We start from the raw sequence: 20,564 nt of genomic DNA, 5'->3' as shown, positions 1-20,564 counted from the left end.
AACATAGAGTCTGGTATATGGTATTCCAGTGCCATATTGCAGATGTAAATCCAGTAACTCTTAATCCCTGCCAGGTCAAGGGTCAAACAAAGCACATACTGTATATACACCATATTGTAGCTCTACATGAAACCCCATTTGTGTTTATTCAGTTTGCAAAAGCAAAACAAATACATTAGAGTGAATTTCCAAGTCAAACCACTAAAGTTTCAACATGAGCCATTTCACAAGAAACTGTTTTGAGCTTTGCTGTTATTTACCAGCAGGCAAAGCCAAGAACCTCCTCCAGGAGGAACTCCCCAAACCAGACCCTCCCACGGTCTGCATGTGTCTGCCGAGCTGCTCCAACTCCAACAGAGTCAAACCAAACCCGCACACACCGGGTTCATTTTGTTATACCTTAATTACCAAATGCATGAATAAAGCAAAAAAAATAAATCAAACGCAACGTGGGAGAGAAAACTTACTGCGTGCACTCCTGAGGCGAGGATGGCCACGGAGAGGCACAGGAGCAGCAGCCTGTAGTCAATGAGAATTATGACAGCGTTAATAATACTAATTATAATAATACTAATAACAAAGCCAATGTTTTTACTGGTGTGCAGCGTAATGTTCCGCTCACCTCAGATCTCTTAGTCCTCTGATGTGTTGTCCTTGCATGGTCCCACTCATGCGCACCGAAAACTTCACTTCAGCTGTTTCACTTGTGGAGACACTTACAGCATGTCTGCCCGACCTGATGAGCACACCAAGACCCTTCACGTCAACAAGCACTGTCAACGTACGAGTCCATACATGTGATCCACCCGGTTAAGTGTCTAAAGAGACAATTTGATCCTTTTTCACAAATTCTGCTATAAATAGTACAAGGTGCTCCGCTCTCGAGGAGCAGTTGCAATGATAAATCAGCCTATACACGTGTAATTAATTTGCCATCACTTTGATAAGATATATGCTACTTACAGTCACCTCAGGTGGAGGAAAAGGATCTCACGGGGCAAGAGATGCGCGCGGGATCCCGGGCTGAACGGTTTCGGGTTAAGGTAATAAAGCTACCTGTGGCACCAAAACCCTGGAATATGCTGGAATATTCTCACAAGAAACACAGCAAAGTGCGCCGAGTAGTCCCTCTCCTTACCGAGAAGAGTCAAAGTGTTTGTAACAGCACGACTGAGTCCGTTTGCATGGACGCGAGGGTGGTCGTTTTGGGGAGGGGGTGTGGTGCAGCAGAAACTAGACCAAGTTGCATTGATCAGGACTTCATATCGCTTCGGACAAAGATGCAGTCAAACGTGCCGTCTTTGCTCTGCTGATAAGTTAATAGTTACCCGAAGAGACAGAGAGAGAGAGAGCACCAGAAGCGGCCAACAGGTGGTAGTTTGCGGGCAGCCTGCTAGTCCACCGCGCACCGCCACGATGCTGGTACCGTCCGGCTCCCTGCTCCTGCTGGCGGCTCTGTACTGTAGCGTAGACCCGACGGGCGCTGAGGTAAGTGGATCTACAGCATTGTGAGGAACTTTAAAGTATACCTGCACAGAAAGTATTTCGTTAATGTAATTATTTAACTTGATGTGCGCAACTTTCAAACAAAGTGCAGTTCAGGGTGATTTTAAACGTTATTCTTGTATTTATGCATGACATGCGAGTAGACTAGTAAATCAATATATAGTTTATACATATATCGGCCTAGTGTGTCTTTGTGAAAACATCTATTTTTCTGTGACGAATTCCAACTGTTGAAACAAACCATTAACTGTGGTCATCAGCCGCCGAAATAGACACATTTCAGTGTTTCAGTGTCATAGAGACTCTTTTTTTTCAGATTTTTGTATTTGAATATACTCATATATGTGTGTGTATACAGACACACATATATTGTATCACTCTAATGTTATTATGTGTCTTTTCAACCACGTCTTATCTGTTTGGCTTTATAAGGCAGTTCTACTACTTTGAGTTGAATCTACTCCCTGTCCAGCCTCTTCCACTCTGCTGCAGAGGAGAAGAGAAGAGAGAGAGAGAGAGAGAGAGAAAGAGAGAGAGAGAGAGAGAGAGAGAGAGAGAGAGAGAGAGAGAGAGAGAGAGAGAGGTGGGGCAGTGAGCCTGCAGAAGCTGGAGAGCTTGTGAATGCCTGTGTTTAAGAGGGAGACTGAGATGCATACTGTAAGACATTTATCATTGGTATGTTTAGATAATCCAATAAACTTTTCATGAATGTGTCTCTTTAGAATAGAGGCCATCGTGCTATGCTCTTTAGGTCGAACTGTACCAGAAGCAGAGTAACTGTGACCCTGTTAGTGTTGCTGTTGGTGATCTAAGCCTATATGATGCAAAGTTGCACACTTGCATTGTAATAGTAATTCCTAATACGATGTATTAGGAATCATCAGGATGAAAATAAAGACATGTTTTCCTATTCTATCGGATAAACTGATGATACATGTATCTCTTCATGTATCTCTCAATTTACATAAAACAATGTTTGACATGAAACATGGTAAGACATTTGAATGTAAAGACTCTAAATTCACCATAAACATAACAGAAACAAATGCACTAGTAATGGAGTGTGTGAGGGAGTGGAACTACCAGCTACGCTTTCAACCAGTTTTGCCTGTAAATCTTTCTCAGGGCAAATGTTTGACAAATGGTAAATTCTCAGCTACATTACAGTACTGTAGGTGGTATTGCAAATGGAGAGGAAATGAGCAATGTTTGGATACATTTCCACATCCAGATTTACAATTTAATGGAAAACAGCAGTGGTGTTTCAAGTCTCCCCTGGGAACAGAAACAGTTGGGAGGCTTGCTGCTCTATATGTTCATGTATGTGGCGGACCATCGTCATTGAGCTATTTGTTGAAATATACATCACTACTACGGAGGCCTCCCTCAATTGAGAGGCTTGTCAGATGTGGTGCTTTATTTTGAAGCGTGGGTGGGGTTTGTGGCGGAAACATCTCTCACACGAGTAGCAGAAATCCAGGTGAGGGGGAGGAAAACATTTGGACTGTGTCAAGAGTAAAGATGAGGAAAAGCAGGCTGTTAAATCAGTTGGCATTATTGCACAATGGAGTGGCATGCTCAGTTTCATAGATAACTGTCACCTCTCAAGGGACCCTGGTATTATCTTGTGGGGAGATTCTCTATCTTCCGGGGTGTTTTAAGAATACATGTTCAGCTCTGATGGATTGTAGCTGCAAGCTATCATCACAAAGTACAAAAAGTCAGCAAAATGATCCACATGTTAAAAATTATGTCTCGAGAGCTTTTCCTTTGGCAGCAAACTGGGCAGAGTGGCTCTGACGTTCCTTTCCCTCAATGTTTTATTTTGAAAACAATCCCTTTATTTATCACATATTTCTCTGCAGACAAAGCTTTGATTCAAGGAGCTGCGTAGGACGGAAGTGTATGATGCTGAGAGGCAACATATCAGGTTATACAAAGCAGCAGAGGGAACTTTTATCCTCCGCCTGCATGGATTTAGAAGCATAAACATGAGAGAGACTTATGACATCTGGACCAAGGAGAGGATGGGTGAAGAGGTGTATATCTGGCTGAACATCTTGTCACTGATCAGATGAAGCCAATGAAATCGGAGTAATTCAACGATCTGTTGGGATTTGGCATATTTTCCCATCCACCCATGCAGGTCCACAGCAGGAAGTTTGTGATCCATGTCATCCATCCAAAGCTGCATGTTGAACAGGAAGGGGCTTTCCTCAACAGTTATATCCAGTACAAGGACATTGCTTGACTTACTTATTCTTGCTGTTGTATCCTGTATCTTCATTAACGTGAATCCAGTGAAAGAAATCAGTGTTTGGCCAACGTGCACAGGCCTCAGCGTGTTTATCTCTTCTTTGTCTCACATACACAGGGACGTGACGCTGACTGAGTATCACAGTCTCCTGTTTGGGCTCCTTCACAATCAGTGGGGCTCAACTGAGGGTTGAGTGAATATAGAGTATAAACAATTCATGGTCAATCACTAATGCATGCAACACACACACATGTGATAACTCTGAGCCTCGTGTGGGTAGGGCTGACTTTACAAAGGTCAGAATGAAAAGATAATGCAAGATTGGCTTTAAGGTATGTTTAAGGATGAAGCAACAATCTACTATTTAGAACTATGTGGACCTTTGCTCCCAATAGTTTCACCACAGCATCCGATCCTGAGTATATATTTCCCCACTGTTTATACGATATCAACAGAATAGAGTCTCTCTCCCTTGGCGGTCATTTCATCAGGCCAGAATGAGTCATTAGTAATTCTTAGAGGAGGAGGAGGAGGAGGAGGAGAAGGAGGAAGGGCAGATTAGCAGATTCCTGGAGTGAGCGTGTGTGTGTGGGATGTTGGATGGATCGGTTGGGAAAGGCAGTAGCTGGTGGGAAAGATGATCTTCTCCATGCTGCCAGGATCCTGCTCCCGGCTTTGCCATGATGTCCCAGGACAGGGTGAACCTCAGGCTGGGACACTACTTAAATATGGTGGAAGCAGTGAGAGAGCTGTTAATGTGTGTATATTGTCTGTTGAAAGCTACGAATCATGCTGCCCAAAGTGCAGACATGGCTGTATGTTGTTGGGTCAAAGCAACAACCTCCTCCCCATCACCCCCTACAGAGACAACAGCTGACCCTCTTACTGTTACCGGCCACCAACCAAGCAAGGCACCATGGGAAGGCATAACCTGCTTGACCTCTGTCCCCCAGTGTTGTAAAAATGCCTACATTTGGAAGAGTTGCGATCATGTCAGTGTGCCTGTATTTTAACAGGCATCTCTGGGTGGCAATCATTCTTCCCTGACCTTGATACTCAAGTAGTGTGGCAAGTGTCCCACTTTCTGCCTGTGTGTGTGTTCCTGCCTGTGCCCAGTGAGGAGAGGATTAAAGAGTGGTTAAGCACGGTAAAGCCCTTTTCAATTCCCTGTGGTCCAAACGTCACTAATAGGGCAATTATTGAGATTTGTCACATTTGCTTTTCACATATAAACCACGTCTTTTGTCCCACGCTGTTGCTTGAGATATCGGTTACTTCCCTGAGGTGTATTGTTATGGTGAAAGTGCAATTCAGCCTATTAACTGTGAAATTTGTGAGTCATGAAGGTCATTTGTGGTTTGGACGGAGATGGCGTAATGGATACGTCCGTCTGACAGGGAAGTGGGAGGTGGAGAGTGATGGCGGGATGCAGGGGGAGGCTGTGTGGGGTGAGAGAGAAAGAGGCGGTGTGAGCCCCAAAAGTGGAGGAATGTGGGTCAGAGCCAGAGATGATACCCCGTTGCAAATCTTTTAGTCTCACTACCCGGACCTTGACCTAAACTTCCACCCGCCGCTGCCAAGTTGTCCAACTGATGGAGGATAATAAAGACAGTAATGATGGGATCGTTCAATTTTTTTTCATTGGTCCAGTGAAGTGTTAAATTGTTGTGTGTCTCTTCCATCAGTGGTGACAAATAATACAAATGCTGCACTACTTTTTTAAACCCTCCAGACCACGTTAGGGTCTGTGGTTACTCTGACTGTTTGTGTTACCTGACAGGATCGTGCAGTTCTTTGTCTGGGTGTGTCTGTTAAGAGGGAACCTGCAAAATATCTGGATTCAATGATCTGGATAAGGGGAAGGTTTGCTTTGTTAACACTTTAGTCTGTTCCTGATCTGACCAGCTTTCTCTGGGAGACTTTGCATGTACAATGCTTGGTTTGAATCTAAGATACTGCATCCTATTGATGCGTTGTAATGCAGAAGAGAGCCTGTTGATGGAGCACATCTTTAACTGCACCAGGACCATATTGGCCATATTTCTATTTTTGGATTGAAGTGCCTTTCTTGTTCCTCCAATATAAATACACACAAAGAGCAGGAGCTTCTCAGATAAACTTCATAGAGTTTTTGTCTTCTCCCTCTGTAAACAACCGATTTATCTACGTGACTTATTTGCTTTTAAGTCATTAACTTGCCTCTGATGCAGAAGAAGGTTTAAAACAGAACCTTTGAGTTTCTCTCTTAATTTTGTATTTCAGACTGCACAAGAACCGACTTGGGTGTCTGAAAGAAAAAGAGAGTTTGTTCTGATAAAAATTCACCCAAATCCAATAGAGATCTGAGGGGGATCAAATGCACATCTGCTCTTTTATGCCACTGTAGAACTGAATGTTCCTGGACTGATTGGTGGTTGGCAAATACAAGATAAAGGTACAAGATCACTGCAGAGAGCAGTACGTTTTGGCAACAACAAAATCCATAATAAACTTAATATTTCTTGGATATTGGTTAAATTACATCTATTTGTGAATGTGAATGTGAGTTTAAATACATTATTTCCTTAAGTCCACTATATTTTTAAACTCTGCTTTTTTACTGTTGAGCCAAAACCTCTTGTTTCCCAAAAGAAAAAAGAAAACTCTTCCCTTCAGGAAATAGTTTTCCTTTCACTTTCTCTCTTTCTTTTCTCTTTAATCCACCCGATCATAATCTAAGTAGTTCAATCAGTGAGCTCAAGAAACAATGCTATTTTTTTTAGGAAAAAACATGTGCTTAGGTCAAGAGGACACAGAAAATTTGAGGTCAACATTGAGATAATTTGACACGGTTGAACAGGTGCATGGCGCAGTAGCAGGTGGACCTCCACCCAATTGTCAGACACAAATTGAGGAATTTTCCACAAATACAGGACCTGAACCAACACTGGGGCAAAAAAGAAGTGACTCCTTAAACTGGCCTGTTAACAGTTTTTAGAGTCAGATGATTGGTAGTTTTGGCCATAAAGATTTATTTGTTAATTAGCAAACAATTTACTAATATATAACGGTGGAATCCTACCACAATAATCTGTGGATTTACAAATGGTTGAGGTCAAATCCCTATTCATTACACCCTCATTGTAGAAAAATCATGTCCAACATGTGCCTCTTTTTTGGGTTGTAGTCGATGTTCACATTACACAACCTCTCTCTCACTCAGTTATCTCACTCTTTTGAGAGAGATAACTGAGATGAGACAGTAAGGGACAAGGTTAGTTTGCGTGTTGAGTGTGGAACTGATGGAGTGAGTGATGGTCGATTGAACCAGGAAGATGGACGTCGCCAGTGCTGAAGAAAGAGGCACACGCACTGTCAGACCGTAATGATATTACAGATGAAACAAGCTCATGTTTCGTATTTGTCCCATTAAATGTTAACTTATGAATGCTCTCGCCAGAATGTGGGGTATGTGGTGTGTGGCACCTTTCAACAAGTCTGAGTATTAGATGAATGGAGACATTTCTTATTCCGGTCAGCTCAACATGACAGTCTTTACAGCTCTCACAGACCTTACATAGAGCAGCGGGCTTTGAAGCAAACTTTACAAGGAGGTCAAAACATATGTTGTAAGTCTACCTCGGATGGTTACGACATTATAGCTAATGATCAAAAACCTCAATTCAGTCTATGAATGTGATTTTCAATTTTCACTCACCGTTTAGCTCTAATCCTGCACTCTCATCTTAACTGAGCAACAATTACTCTGTATTTTTTACCAGAAATAATAGTATTGGACTGTTTTGGCATTATATTTACAGAGGTGGATTGATAGAAATAGCAGATCCTGAGGGTGCCTGTGGATCCATACCAAGAGCTTTGAACTTCTTTCCTGGAAGAACAGATGCTTTATCCATTTTTGTCCTTGCGTTGCTGCCTGCGGTTGTGCTCTGTCGACTTACAGACAATGAGAATTGTTCATGTTATTTTACTAAAGTATTCCACAAAAAAAAGAGCTCAATCAGATAAATTTAGGAAAGCCGGTCACATCCCGTGGTTCACATCAGGAGCAGAGGAGATATGCTGATCTTTCAATGCACAGCTGAGTCTAGAGCAAGATTAAGACATTTTAACTGATACGAGAGCCAGTCTGTTCTTCAAGTTACCGTCTCCATATGTCCAGCGGAAGTGACGTAATGGTGATGGAAGAGATAAGGCTTGATATGGAAACAGGAGTACAATAGAGAGCAGCTCTGTCTATTAGATAGCTATCATCTGAAGTGTATGGTATGATTATGGGGCTAAAGAGCTCCATTATCCATTAGGGTTGTTGCAGACTTGTAAGTGAAGTGCCGGGATAAAGGCCGTCTTTCTCTGGTCTTTGGAATTTCCTCTTGTTCTCACACTTATTCTTACTCTTTTAGTGCCGCCTCAATTATGTGTTTCTGATGTCAATGATGAGGGGTAATTTCCTCACTGGGAACAAACAACAGCAACATATGTGGAGCATGCATAAATGGAAAAGTCTTTGTTAAAAAAGGTTGTAAAATAGAGCTTGCATGCGCACAAACTTCCTGTATATGCAAACTCCCTGATGGATGCATTGTGTCGTCCTGTATAACAGTTATGGTAATGCTTCTTTGTATTAATTACTAACTCATATCCCAGATGTTTCCATGTAACACAAGAGTCTTTTTTTAAGAGAGAGACTTTGTTTTCTTTTAAACTCATCCTCCACCCTCCACATATAACATACATTTGTGTGTTTTTCTTATGTAGCAAAATGTTGACCTCCTGTTCACAGCATGGCCGCACCCAACATTGAGGTCACCAAGGTCCAGACCTCTGTATTTTGGGATTAAAACTGCATTTCATTGAACACCACAGCGTTGTACAATTCCAATAAATGAAACCTTGAACCTGAGGTGAATTGCTTTAAATTTGTCACAAACGTGCACTTGCACTCAAGACTGATTCAAATTTGGTGATCAAACATCACTGTTACCTCACAAAAGACATTTTTGGCCATAACTCAAGAATTCATGCGCTAATTATAATTGAATTGTGATTTATGACAAATTCCCCACAAATGTCTAATAGGATACAATTATAAAGTGATGACCATTTGGACAGACATGGATGTAAACTGCTACATATTTGGTTGGTACAAAGTCGCTGACGCTATACCCAGATACTAGAGCACTCTGAAGAGAGACGCCAGGCTGACCCAACCCCTTCTTGTCTTTGTGAGCATAAAAGGCAAGGAAGAGGCCTTCCTCCTTATAGAAAGAATGGCTTTCTAACACCACATCCTGTGGCACAGTGCTGCACATTCACAGAGGAGCAACCGGCAGAGCTGAAGTACTCAGAGCTCTGCATCAGCCCCTGACCATGTTCTCCCTCTCGCTGCCTCAATACCAGTTTTGTTCGCAGGGAAAAAGTGCAAACTCTGTTCCAGATTATTGTCCGATTTTATTTCTACGGTACATCCTATGAAGGCCGATTCAAACAAGATGAAGTGCAGAGGTAGAGAACTTCCAGTTTGTTGTTTGTGTGTATTAGTACTTGTACCGATCTTGTCCCATTGGGATTGTCGAAGAATGTTTTATTTTTCTTACTCTGTGGAACAATAACCACTCTGACCAGTGATGTGTGGGCATGTGAACCGAGTCCTGCACACAAACCAAAAAGTCCATCTTTCCCACTGGCTGAGACTACACAACTGTTACAAGCTAAATCTCTGTTAGCGCGCCAGAGGTATGACTTTCCACACTTATGTTTTATATGAGCGATAAACAACAAGTCCTGCATTCGAGAACTAAAAAGTTTCTTTCATCGTCAACAAATAGTCGACTATATGGCAAAACTGCAATCAGCTGTTCTTGGGTGGAGTGCTTGAGTGTGCATGTGTGTGTTTGTGCAGTAGAGCCGGAAAGTCCCTACTCAGGTCAAATGAATAGTGTTAGATCAGTGTTGCTTAATAACATTTCCTTCACTTGCACACTGACAGCCACTGAGAAAGAGCGGCGTTATAAAGATGGCTCTTTTATTGAAAACTGTTTGAATATCTAAATCCCCTCTAATTGTCTGGCCCGAGGTTAGAGGTCAGCAGGATGAGCCTGTGAGGCTCATTTGTTACTGGTCAGGATAGGATGCAGATGGACTAGTGGATTAAGAGAGGTCAGGGACCTTTGTAATCTAAGGCAGGATTCTTCTACGATGTCTGAGAGGCGTTAATGTGGAATGTGAGTGTTTGGTGTTGGTCATAACAACTAAACCTTTGTAATGGAATATAATGATATTGTTTGAATTAGTGGACTTTTTAGTGCTCTTTTGCTTTGGTCTAATTTAAACAACAGTATCACAGTATTCACATGTAGTTTTCTGGAGTCCCTTCCACCTTCATATCAGCCAATTCCAGAGTTTTCATTTTACCATGTACACATATCGTACAAGCGCACACACACACACACACACACACACACACACACACACACACACACACACACACACACACACACACACACACACACACACACACACACACACAGAAGACATGTGCTCATGTTAGCTCACAAGTTTATTGAGCTGAAGTAAAGTGTAAGCCTGCATGACGTTGATAAGTGGGTTGTATACTTGATGGTTTCTTTTGGTAGAGAAGCAGTTTTCTTAACTTTTATACCGCACCACTTCAGAGCCATGCACTTACAGCTGTTCTGGTCCCAAATTTGATGACAGGTAACATTAACCTGGTCACGCTTGGTCATGCATCAGCAGACTGCCAACTGACTGGTGTGGTTGTTCGTTGTGTGTGTGTGTGTGTGTGTGTGTGCGTGTGTGTGTGTGTGTGTGTGTGTGTGTGTGTGTGTGTGTGTGTGTGTGTGTGTGTGTGTGTGTTTGCAGCTCTCTGCAGATGCATCTGCTTTTGGTTACAGAAGCAATGAATTATTTCTGTGGTGTAGATGAAAACCAGCAGAACGTGTTTGACATCAAGTTGTTCTCAGCAAATGGGCACAACAGGACACCTGAAATTAACGACACAGAAAACATAGCCCTGCTTTATTGCATAATGTGTATATAATATGTCTCCAGGTAAAGGACTCTCAACTTGGCCTTTGACATGTAAGCACTGTGTCATTTGTAGTGATACATGACATGAGGTAAGGCCTTATCTCTTTTATAAGTGGTGTCCCCTGTAAAACCACAACATGTTATTTTACACTTAAGTTTTTGTGAATTAAATGACATACAATGTGCTAATTTCTGGGTTTTAGAAGTACTAATATTCTGACTGTGCTACCTTTGGACAAAGCCGGTGGTTGTGATAAGCAAAGCTAGCGGGCTCTTTACGGTTGCTTTATATTTAGCCTATACTGACATGAGCGTCGTATCTTCTCATCTAATTCTTGTCCATAAAGCAAATAAGTCTCTCTGCCGAAATATCTAACTGCTACAGAAGATTAAAAAAAATGAAAAATGGATTCACTTAACTTGATATATATCTTGGTATTTTCAAAAAATGTTTCACATCATAGCGTTCCAATTTGTGCATGTGCAGCTCACCCACACACACACATACACAGACACAGACACACACACACACACACACACACACACACACACACACACACACACACACACACACACACACACACACACACACACACACACACACACTGTTTACAGAGCAACTTGCACTAGGAGACTTGTCTTCCAAGTATGGCAGTCAGACAGAGCATTCCCCTCCTCCACACTTCTATTCTCTCAGCCTCTCAGTACCACAGAAGGCCAGGAATGTCAGAGCAGCACAGTCTGAAATGACTTATCTATCCTCCCCGACTCATCTATTATTATTTTATTAATTTTCTATTTATTTTCTCTTTCCTGTTTCAGTGTATGTAGCCCAGGACTGTTGTGGGAACAGCGTAGTTGTGGTCAGTAGCACCTGTGATCTTATTAACTGTGAAGAAAAACCACTAAACTTCAAACCACAAAAAGCTGGCCAGAGTAAACCTTGCTGAGTTACTGATCTAATAGATTATATGACATCAGAATCAGCTGAATATTCACAGCAATGCAGCTAGTGTTGTGTGTGCTTTCTAATGTGCACATGTGCGTGTGTATATATGTTGCTGCTACATTTATTATAAGGCATTGTATCTCTGCATGCTCCATAACTGTCTCCTTTAGTGTTGCTTAATGGGCCCTGCTGCCAAGTGAGATCCTTCTGGCATTAATGGGGTAAAACTATCCTGATTGTCTCCATATGGAAGCCATGCTCTGTGGTTTACCGCCAAGAGCATGTCTTTACGGGGTGACTTATCCAGGTTAAACGTCTTAGAACAACTAAGTCACTGTGGTAAAAGGACACAGGAGTTTGTCAAAGTCACTTCAACAAACAACAGAAAGAAAAGGAAGTAAAGAAAGAAAAAAGCTCAACCTGTTATTTCAGCAGGACTCACAGAGTCCACAAAAAAAACCCAAATGTTTACGTGAAAGTTCCTGGATACGTTCAATTTAACAACGTTGCACAATATTTAGCTGGAAACAAAGTCCCAAAATCTTCTCGTAGTCATTAAGAGTAATTAGATCAGCCAAAACAAGTAAACCCAAAACTTAGTGATGCAACAATATGGCCATGATAATACTTCCGCTCACATGCGGGAGGCTGGTGTTGGAGTCATGGCTGTATAAAGTAAACTGGATATTATTATTATCATCCGCTGATTTACAGACATCTCTTTCTCAATGCAAGCCACTTGACTGAGTCAGGGTGACAGTCGTTTGGGCTGTTGTTGGTACTAAACCTACGCAAGACATGCGGGCAGCAGAATACCACTGAGGTGCTTTTAGAAACCTCTAAGAAACTAGTTCTGTGACTGACAATATGTTGCATGAAACCCCTCATTGCTGAAAGTTATTAGGGGGTAGAACACCTCAACAACTACAGAGCTACAGTGAAACTCATATCAGCGGGGAAGGAAGGCTCCTCTCCCAGCGGAGGAGATAAACTGAGAGGGAATTCTCCAGTCAAATCATTTTCTCTGACTAGATTTTCACATTACTGGCACAAGAAAACTGATTTTTTTTTTCTGAAAACAACAAAAACACCAGCATAAAAGGAGCAGCCAGTGTGTGTGTGTGTGTGTGTGTGAGAGAGAGAGAGAGAGAGAGAGAGAGGGAGAGAGAGAGAGAGAGAGTTTCTATAGTTTTGTGTGTATCATGAGTCTTAGGAAGTAGTAATGTAGCAATAATAAGTAGCATGACAGAATCTCATCTCATGATGCCATTACTGTATATTATCTAAATGTCAGCTTCTTACTGGTTTAATCCGTGTGTGTGTGTGTGTGTGTGTGTGTGTGCGTGTGTGTGTGTGTGTGTGTGTGTGTGTGTGTGTGTGTGTGTGTGTATAGAAGAAGAGAGGATATGATAAGGCATATCCTCCATCCATTCATGTGCTCAGCCCCCGGTGGTTTATGAGATACTACAGCCGTGGTGGGAGGTTATGCCAGGAATGTGATGTCGTTCTCAGAAAAGTCTGTCGATGACATTGACCAGATGTTTGTGGGATTTTCAGTTCCCCTTTAACATGGAAGGAAAGACACATCCAGCTGTTGTGAATGTTCAATCAATGGGGAACGTTTCTACCCCCATGTGGTTAAAATCAATACTGCTGCAATTCTTACGAGAAGAAGACATTATTTCACACAAGATGAAAAAGTTTAACATTTAAGGAAATATTTGTAAGTTTGGGGGAAATCCAGCTGTCTTTTCCATCCATTGTTTATCCTTTTAGTTTAGTCATGAAGCCTCAAGTCTGTAATGGGATGTGTTATAAGAACTGTGAGGTCATGAATGAAGTTTGAGTCTCTGTGTTGTATTGATTGGTTGTTGAAAACAATTTCAACTCACGGTCCATTTATTTAATATTCTGGAGCTTTCATTCATATCACATGATCTTCGTCAGCAGATTGTGTTTACCCAGTTGTCATGGACTTGCAAATGTTCATATTTAAATATCAATCCAACTCCCTCTGCCGAGGAAGATCATGTTGTATGATTGAAAGCTCTAGAAGGGCTGCTCCAAAACATAGACTGAGTGGTGAGTTTTTTCAGTTAGAATGTTGTATATCCTTTATCTCTGCCCGGTGAGGTGACTGACCACACAAGATTGAAAATGCCCGATCCAACCCATGCTGTATCCGGCTGCCCTTTCCTCAGCCACAACAATGCTGCTCTTGCTACGGTTCTTTTTAGGATCAGTTACGCAACAGCTCTATACACTCACCCTTGGTTTACATTAAGAGTGTTTGTGTTAACGTCGCGATTTCTGGAGCTGCCTCTCTTGCTTCCTAATGTAAACATTACTCATCACTTCCTCTCTCCTGGGCTCATCTCAGCGCTGTGATCTATCTCATGATGTCAGACATATCAAGCTAGTGTTACTGAAACATCAGGCTTTATGGGAGGAGGCTGAACTGATGTAACCTCCAGGACTGAAATGCATAAATCTACACTGTGAAGGCAAATGAACATGCCCATGTGCACCATGATGCCACACATCTCTCTGATCCCACACCATCCTCCTCCTCTGGTGGAATTATATGCTTTCTGTCTCAGATTGTATCAAATCAAACCCTCAGGCCCGAGTTTCCCTGCCAGCTCCGGCCAGCTTAAACAATCGCAAACACACTGTCATATACACACAATTATGATGAGGCACTGTTTTTGCGGAGCGCTCAGGAAACGTAAACACTCTGCCAGCACGCGTCATATTGCTTTTTCACAGTTTGGAGCGATCCAGACCGGCCATCCAGACTCAGGATGACATAAACACTTGTCCAGAGACACGTCAGACTGTCTGCGGCAGAGCTCTGCTGGATCTGATACAGTTTCTTGAGGGCTCAGTGACACACCAGCCACTGTACATTCACAGTGGACATCAACACTTATCACTGCAGAATCTCAGTCTGTTTGCTCTGTGGAAGTTCATCCTGTTTAACATCATCTCATCTCCTGACGCTCCAGCTCTCACATATGCACACCATATACTGTGCTGGAAGTCTGCACCACAATGTAAAAATAAAGATAAAGCATTTCAAATGTTGGAAGGAAATGTATTCAATATTGGACTAAAAGGAGGAGGTCATTATTATTTAAATTTTTTACTTTTTAGATAAATTATGATGAGTATCATAGTAGCTTTTTTAATTAAATAACCTTACTGCGGCAAATGAATAAGGCAGAAAACAATATTTGATGTGGGTCAGTCTGTTAGAAGGTCAGTATGTGGTGGAGTAAAAACTGTAAAATATTCTTCTGACATGTAGTGAAGTAAATATAAAATGGAAGGACTCAAATACCTGTCCCTCAAGATTTTACAGATCTTGAGTAAATGTACTTTATCTTCCACCACTGTCTGTACGTTCTTTACATCTGAGGGTGTGAGTAATCTGGTAAGGCTATCATCCTTCATGATGTCGGCCTTTAGTCATGGTATTTATGCGAGATAATCGGACCTTTCATCATTCGATACACCCGCGGATCTGTTTGAGGTCCTCTGAAGATCCTCTTTTTAGACATCCATGACCGCAAGACTCATTAGCGTGATGTTCTTTTTGTGCAGATGGCAGTTGGGTCTGTGTGCCATATCTCCCATCTGGTGTTTAGGTTTATGGTGGTGCGTAGTGGACATGGAAGGAAAACAAACAGGGAAAATCTGATAAAAACACTACTTTGATCCACCTGCAGATTACTGAGCTGTTTGGAGATTCAGCAGTAGACATCAGGGTGGGGTTTTTCCTTCACACTAGAGCGCACCTAGCATCTTCATCATCGTGCGCCAGTTTAAGGCTTGGGTTGGGTTGTGAACATGCAGGAATGTCTGCTCAGTTAAGTTGCACCTCAAAGAGAATGGAAAAAACTGTAAACAGGAAGAAAAAAAATCTGAGACAGAGCAACAGGTGACTGAGAGAATACTTAAGCGATGCTTAAACATGAGCAGCTGTAATTTATTGGAGTGATGCTGACAGTGTGAAAGTGTCAAGTGTTCCTTCTTTGCACTAGCGTGCCTGAACTCTCTCAGTGAATTGTCAAAATCATGTTAATCCAGCACCAGGAGCTCTTGTTGCTGCGTGCCAGCAAATTTGCAATAATAAAACACACATGCGCTTCATTCTGGGAGTTAATTTTCCTTTTCCTCTGTTTGTCTTATGATACTAATCTGATCTGAAGCAAGTGTTTCTGAAGTTTTCTTTGAGTGGCATAATAGTAATAGTTCTCCTGTGAAAAAAAAACACTGAAGGAACCAGAAGTTGAGAGGTGAGATGGCGTTAGACTTTGAGAGAGCAGTAATGAGAAACGTAACATGCCACACATGTTAGAATAGAATGCATGAGAACCAGTGCTCTCAGTCAGGGCTGAAGGTCCTGAGAGTGGGGTCTGTTTTCTGAATTTCCCATGGTTTCAGAGCCACACATTGATTCAGTTATATGTTGGAGAGGATTGCATGTAAGAAGGAAGACAGGGGACATGTTTAATATTTGGACAGGATACTGAGTTATCGAACATTAAAAATGAAGAATGACTTAAGCCTGAGATGGCAGATTTAAAAAGTTGTGAAAGAATCAGGATCAAGGATGATGGAGCCATTTATTTGTTGTGAGCATGTGTATGAGAATAAGTCAGATACATATTTGTGGTTGGTGTAGCTGGACACTCTCTGTCCAGGCCTGCTGAGCCTGTCCAAAGCCCCGACAGGCTTTTGGCTGGACGCCTTCCACGTGAGTCCAGCAACAGCTGGATGATGGAGAGAAAGGGAGGAGGGGAGCAATGAGAGAGAGAGAGAGAGAGAGAGAGAGAGAGAGAGAGAGAGAGAGAGAGAGAGACAAGGCAGAGCAGGCCAGTTCCCAGGCTCCATCCTCTGGAGACCCCAGAGGAGAGGAAGCAGGGTGAGGTAGGAGGGCTGAAAGGACCAGCTGCATTGATGCTCTAGTGGTTCTACAAAGTTAATCAGTGACGCTCGATGTGGCTTCAAAGTGACATGATTGCATGAAAGAAAGCCTTTCTTCATTTAAGCCTTTCAACGCCTTCATCAATAAAATGAAAGCTGCTATAGTTCATTAACAATGAACAACAATTAACAGTGGATCTAATGACAAGTGTGTGTGAACGAGGTCGCTTGTGGTGACAAACCCACGGATCATTTTCACCCCACTGCATTTCTCTTTAGCTGTATAGTGTTGTAGCATCTTTCAGCTCACTGTTTTGGTTTCACTGTCAGCAACTTGGCTGAAATAAAACAGCTCTAAATGGAGCTAAAATGGAGCTAAAATGGAGGTAAAATGAGAGTAAACGTTAGACTTAGATTCACTTGTCAAAACGGATGTTTTTGAATGTTTTTATCTCACGAGTGAGATAGATCAGCAGACATGAAAACAGAGCAGAAGTCGGTCTGGCCACTCACTGGTGATTTACAGCATCAGTGGGGATATCTATGAGCCACCTGACAGAATCAATGACACTATCATGCTATGAAAGTATGATTTATAAAAAAAAAAAGTTTGGAGCACACTTTACACAGGTGATGAATGACGTCAAGTGCCTCTTAGCTGTTGGCTGTTATACTCAGCTGGATAACACGATCTTCATTTTTCCTCCTTTCTTCATGTTTAGTATTTTCTTGTTTTGTCACACTCTCTTCCTAAATGTTTTGTCTTCCAAGTGATGGATAATTAATATTTATGTTTCTCTTCCTCCTCAGGGCTGTGGGACATCATGTGGAAAATGTGACTGCAGTGGTGTGAAAGGAGCAAAGGTGAGATTTTCATGTGTCCCTGTCAATCAATGCTTGTGCATTTCTTCCCCACTTATTTGATAAAAAATATTAGTATAAATATTAGTTTGCAGCTTCCTAGCAGGCCGAAGCGGTCGTGACAGTGCTTCTTATGTTCTGGCTGATGTGGTCAGCTCAGTGGGACAGACTGCAGCTGGGCCTGGGTGGAAAAACAGGGGATGGGGCTCAGTCACGGAGCAAAGACGAGGACGGGAACAAAGATCAGTTTGAATTAGAGCATGTCCGAACACACAGCTGGGCTGAGGGCCTCATTCCCATCAGAGTGAGGCTCTCAGATACAGTACAGATGTACAAGTGGCGGGGACACTAGCCCCAACTGGCCATGAGTCTTTAAGCTGTCAGCACTCCAGCATGAATGTTAATCACTGTCCTGAAACACACAAAGTTGGTATTAACCGTCTTTGGCTAAGGCGGTTTTACTGTTATTACATTTTTCTTCTCCCAAGACTTTTCTCTGTTTTATTGCAAATGATGATTGAAACCCCCAAAATAAAAAGGTCTAGTGATATTGTGTATTATTATTCTATCGTCAACAACTTACTCAAAAAGTAAATAAATGTATCCTATTAACAAGTATTGGCTTTGTGGCCAAAGCCTGATATATCTCATTCAATCAGTAATATGTACATTTATGGGATAGGAACCAGGAAAGAAAATATTTGGCACAAAAAATAACATTTCTGACTTTCCTCTCATTTTTTCTTTTTTGTCACTGAATTATGGGATAATTGTGCACCTCCTGATCACTTTATGATTGAAATAAAGAAAACATCCCTCTTTGGTTGAATTGGTCCCAACCAGTAGACATATGCAACCTGCTAAGAGGGTTACTAGTCACATCGCTTTGTTTTATGTTGTCGCAAGTAAAGGAAATTGGGAACCACAGCTTTATAAAGTGTATTTGTTTTTCACTGCAACTCCTGCTGTGTGAGTGTACATGAGAATTATTGGCTCAGTTATATCAGACGACTACAGAGTGTTATCTATCCTCTTTGTACAACAGTCTGGCCTTTTATGGTTCATTCTTTCAGCAACAGTAGCCAAACATTCAGCTCCCCCAACAACACCAGATGTACTCACTGTGTTCAATGGAGCTCGGCCAACCAATTCAAAGCACTTCTGTGTTTTGAAAGTTCCTGAAAGGCCCTAAAAAGCCATGTGAGCTCTATTTCCAATGATGTCACAACAGGAATTGCCTTGGTAACCCTATTGATGATTCCCATGGTTCAAAATACTGTTTTTTCTCTTCTGATTGAAGTCAGATGTGTTGTGGTCAGGGAATGGAAATCGATCCAAAAATGTTCAGTATGATACACATGGCTTTCTCATGCTCGGCAGCTCAGAGAAGGTCTTGAAGATTATGAAGCATGTCATTCAAAAGGCAATGTTGCCACCTAGCGGCAGGTAGTGGAAACAACAGCCAGTCAGTTTGAGGTCACTGTGAAGGGCACAAATGAAATTGTTTGGGACCAAGAGTAGTTTTTATTGATTTGTTTTTTAACATTGTGCATAAACAACATTCAAAAAAATAGTTTTCATTATGAAGTCAAATGCAATTAGTTTTTTAAAATAAAAAATAAGTGCTAATCATTTGCTTTTTGGCACTGGATTGACCGACATCTACGTAAACAGCAGAAGAAAGAATGATGCGTTATTTTGAAGTTTTATTATGTTATAGATATATATTACAAACATAACATTTATAAAGATTATTCTTAGATCACATTGTGTTTTGCAATTATATGTATTTTTATGACAACTTAACAATGATGAAGAATGAAATCATAAGCTCTCAGCTACAATGATCTCAATTGACCTAAATGGGAGAGATGCACATAATTGTTGCATCTAATAAAAGGATCTGTGATTCTTCCAGGAATCCCTTTAAATTCATTATAGATCATAATGTCACTACAACAATTGATACCAATACTGTAACTCAGTCTGAAACTGAGTTAAGTAATTCAGTACTGAATTGCATATACTCATAAAATGTCTCAAATCCGTTTTAAGCTCTTTGCCACAAATTGTTCCTTCTAATCTCAGTAAATATGAATATTATTGTATCCTTATATCAATAACCTGGCGATCTGTCCTTCACAGGGTGAGCGTGGATTTCCTGGTCTTCAAGGTAATATGGGATTTCCAGGGATGCAGGGACATGAAGGTCCTGCAGGACCAATGGGCCCCACGGTCAGTACCCCCCCCCCCCCCCCCCCACACACACACACACACTCACAGACACACTCCAATTTTCCAATTTTAGATCGACTATTAGGTTATAACACACATTTCTCCGTTAAGATGATCATGAGGACATTTGTTTCTTTTAGGGGGGTCTGGGTGAACCTGGAGCTTTTGGACTGAAAGGAGTGCGGGTAAGTAACTAACCATCATAATTATGACCTCCAGTATGATGTGATCTATGAGACAGGTATTGTCATGAGACAGTAATGTTCACATGGCTGTCATCTTGCAGGGTCCTCCTGGTCTGCCAGGTTTCCCAGGAAACGCAGGACTACCAGTAAGTTCCTCTGATCGGTCTCACATCCTGCAAACTTGGTCACTGTAACTGCAAATTATCTCAAATGGTATATCTGTGTGCTCCCACTCTTAGGGTATCAATGGAAATGATGGCCCGCCAGGTTCGCATGGTATCCCAGGATGCAACGGGACTAAAGTAAGCCAATTCTAAAAGTTCAACTGTGTTTCAGACCGAATTTCTTCCCTGTTTGTGCCTTCTGACTGTGTTGTGTGGTGTGTGTGTGTGGTGTGTGTGTGTGTGTGTGTGTGTGTGTGTGTGTGTGTGTGTGTGCGTTTCAGGGAGACAAAGGCGGGGATGGCACTCCTGGTTATGCTGGTCTTCAAGGACCTCCTGTAAGCAACCGTGACTCGCATGACATCCAACCACCACACGTTTGACTCATGCCACTGTCCTGTGGAAAAATAATTTCAGAGAGCTTCCTT

The 20,564-nt window shown here is 41.8% G+C and overlaps 2 protein-coding genes across 2 annotated transcripts in view; one reads left to right on the top strand and one right to left on the bottom strand.

Moving 5' to 3' along the window:
• The window catches only part of col4a2 (collagen, type IV, alpha 2), a gene marked incomplete at its 5' end in the record, with an annotated part of 55,434 nt that extends 54,774 nt beyond the window's left edge, over window positions 1-660 (bottom strand). Inside the window, 2 exons of the mRNA XM_079230922.1 lie at window positions 468-519; window positions 623-660. Coding sequence (XP_079087048.1) covers window positions 468-519; window positions 623-660 — 90 coding nt within the window. The remainder of the gene's footprint in view (window positions 1-467; window positions 520-622) is intronic.
• A 756-nt stretch (window positions 661-1,416) lies between these two features.
• col4a1 (collagen, type IV, alpha 1) overlaps window positions 1,417-20,564 on the top strand; it is a gene marked incomplete at its 5' end in the record, with an annotated part of 36,275 nt that continues 17,127 nt past the window's right edge. The window contains 8 exons of the mRNA XM_079230921.1: window positions 1,417-1,488; window positions 16,453-16,524; window positions 17,505-17,558; window positions 19,701-19,790; window positions 19,931-19,975; window positions 20,077-20,121; window positions 20,215-20,277; window positions 20,421-20,474. Of these exons, the coding sequence (XP_079087047.1) occupies window positions 1,417-1,488; window positions 16,453-16,524; window positions 17,505-17,558; window positions 19,701-19,790; window positions 19,931-19,975; window positions 20,077-20,121; window positions 20,215-20,277; window positions 20,421-20,474 (495 nt within the window). The remainder of the gene's footprint in view (window positions 1,489-16,452; window positions 16,525-17,504; window positions 17,559-19,700; window positions 19,791-19,930; window positions 19,976-20,076; window positions 20,122-20,214; window positions 20,278-20,420; window positions 20,475-20,564) is intronic.

The sequence above is a fragment of the Taurulus bubalis genome (assembly GCF_910589615.1).
Source record: "Taurulus bubalis genome assembly, chromosome: 15".
NCBI lineage: Eukaryota > Metazoa > Chordata > Actinopteri > Perciformes > Cottidae > Taurulus > Taurulus bubalis.
Note: the sequence above shows the minus strand (reverse complement) of the source record. Positions and strands in the feature narration are given on the sequence as shown.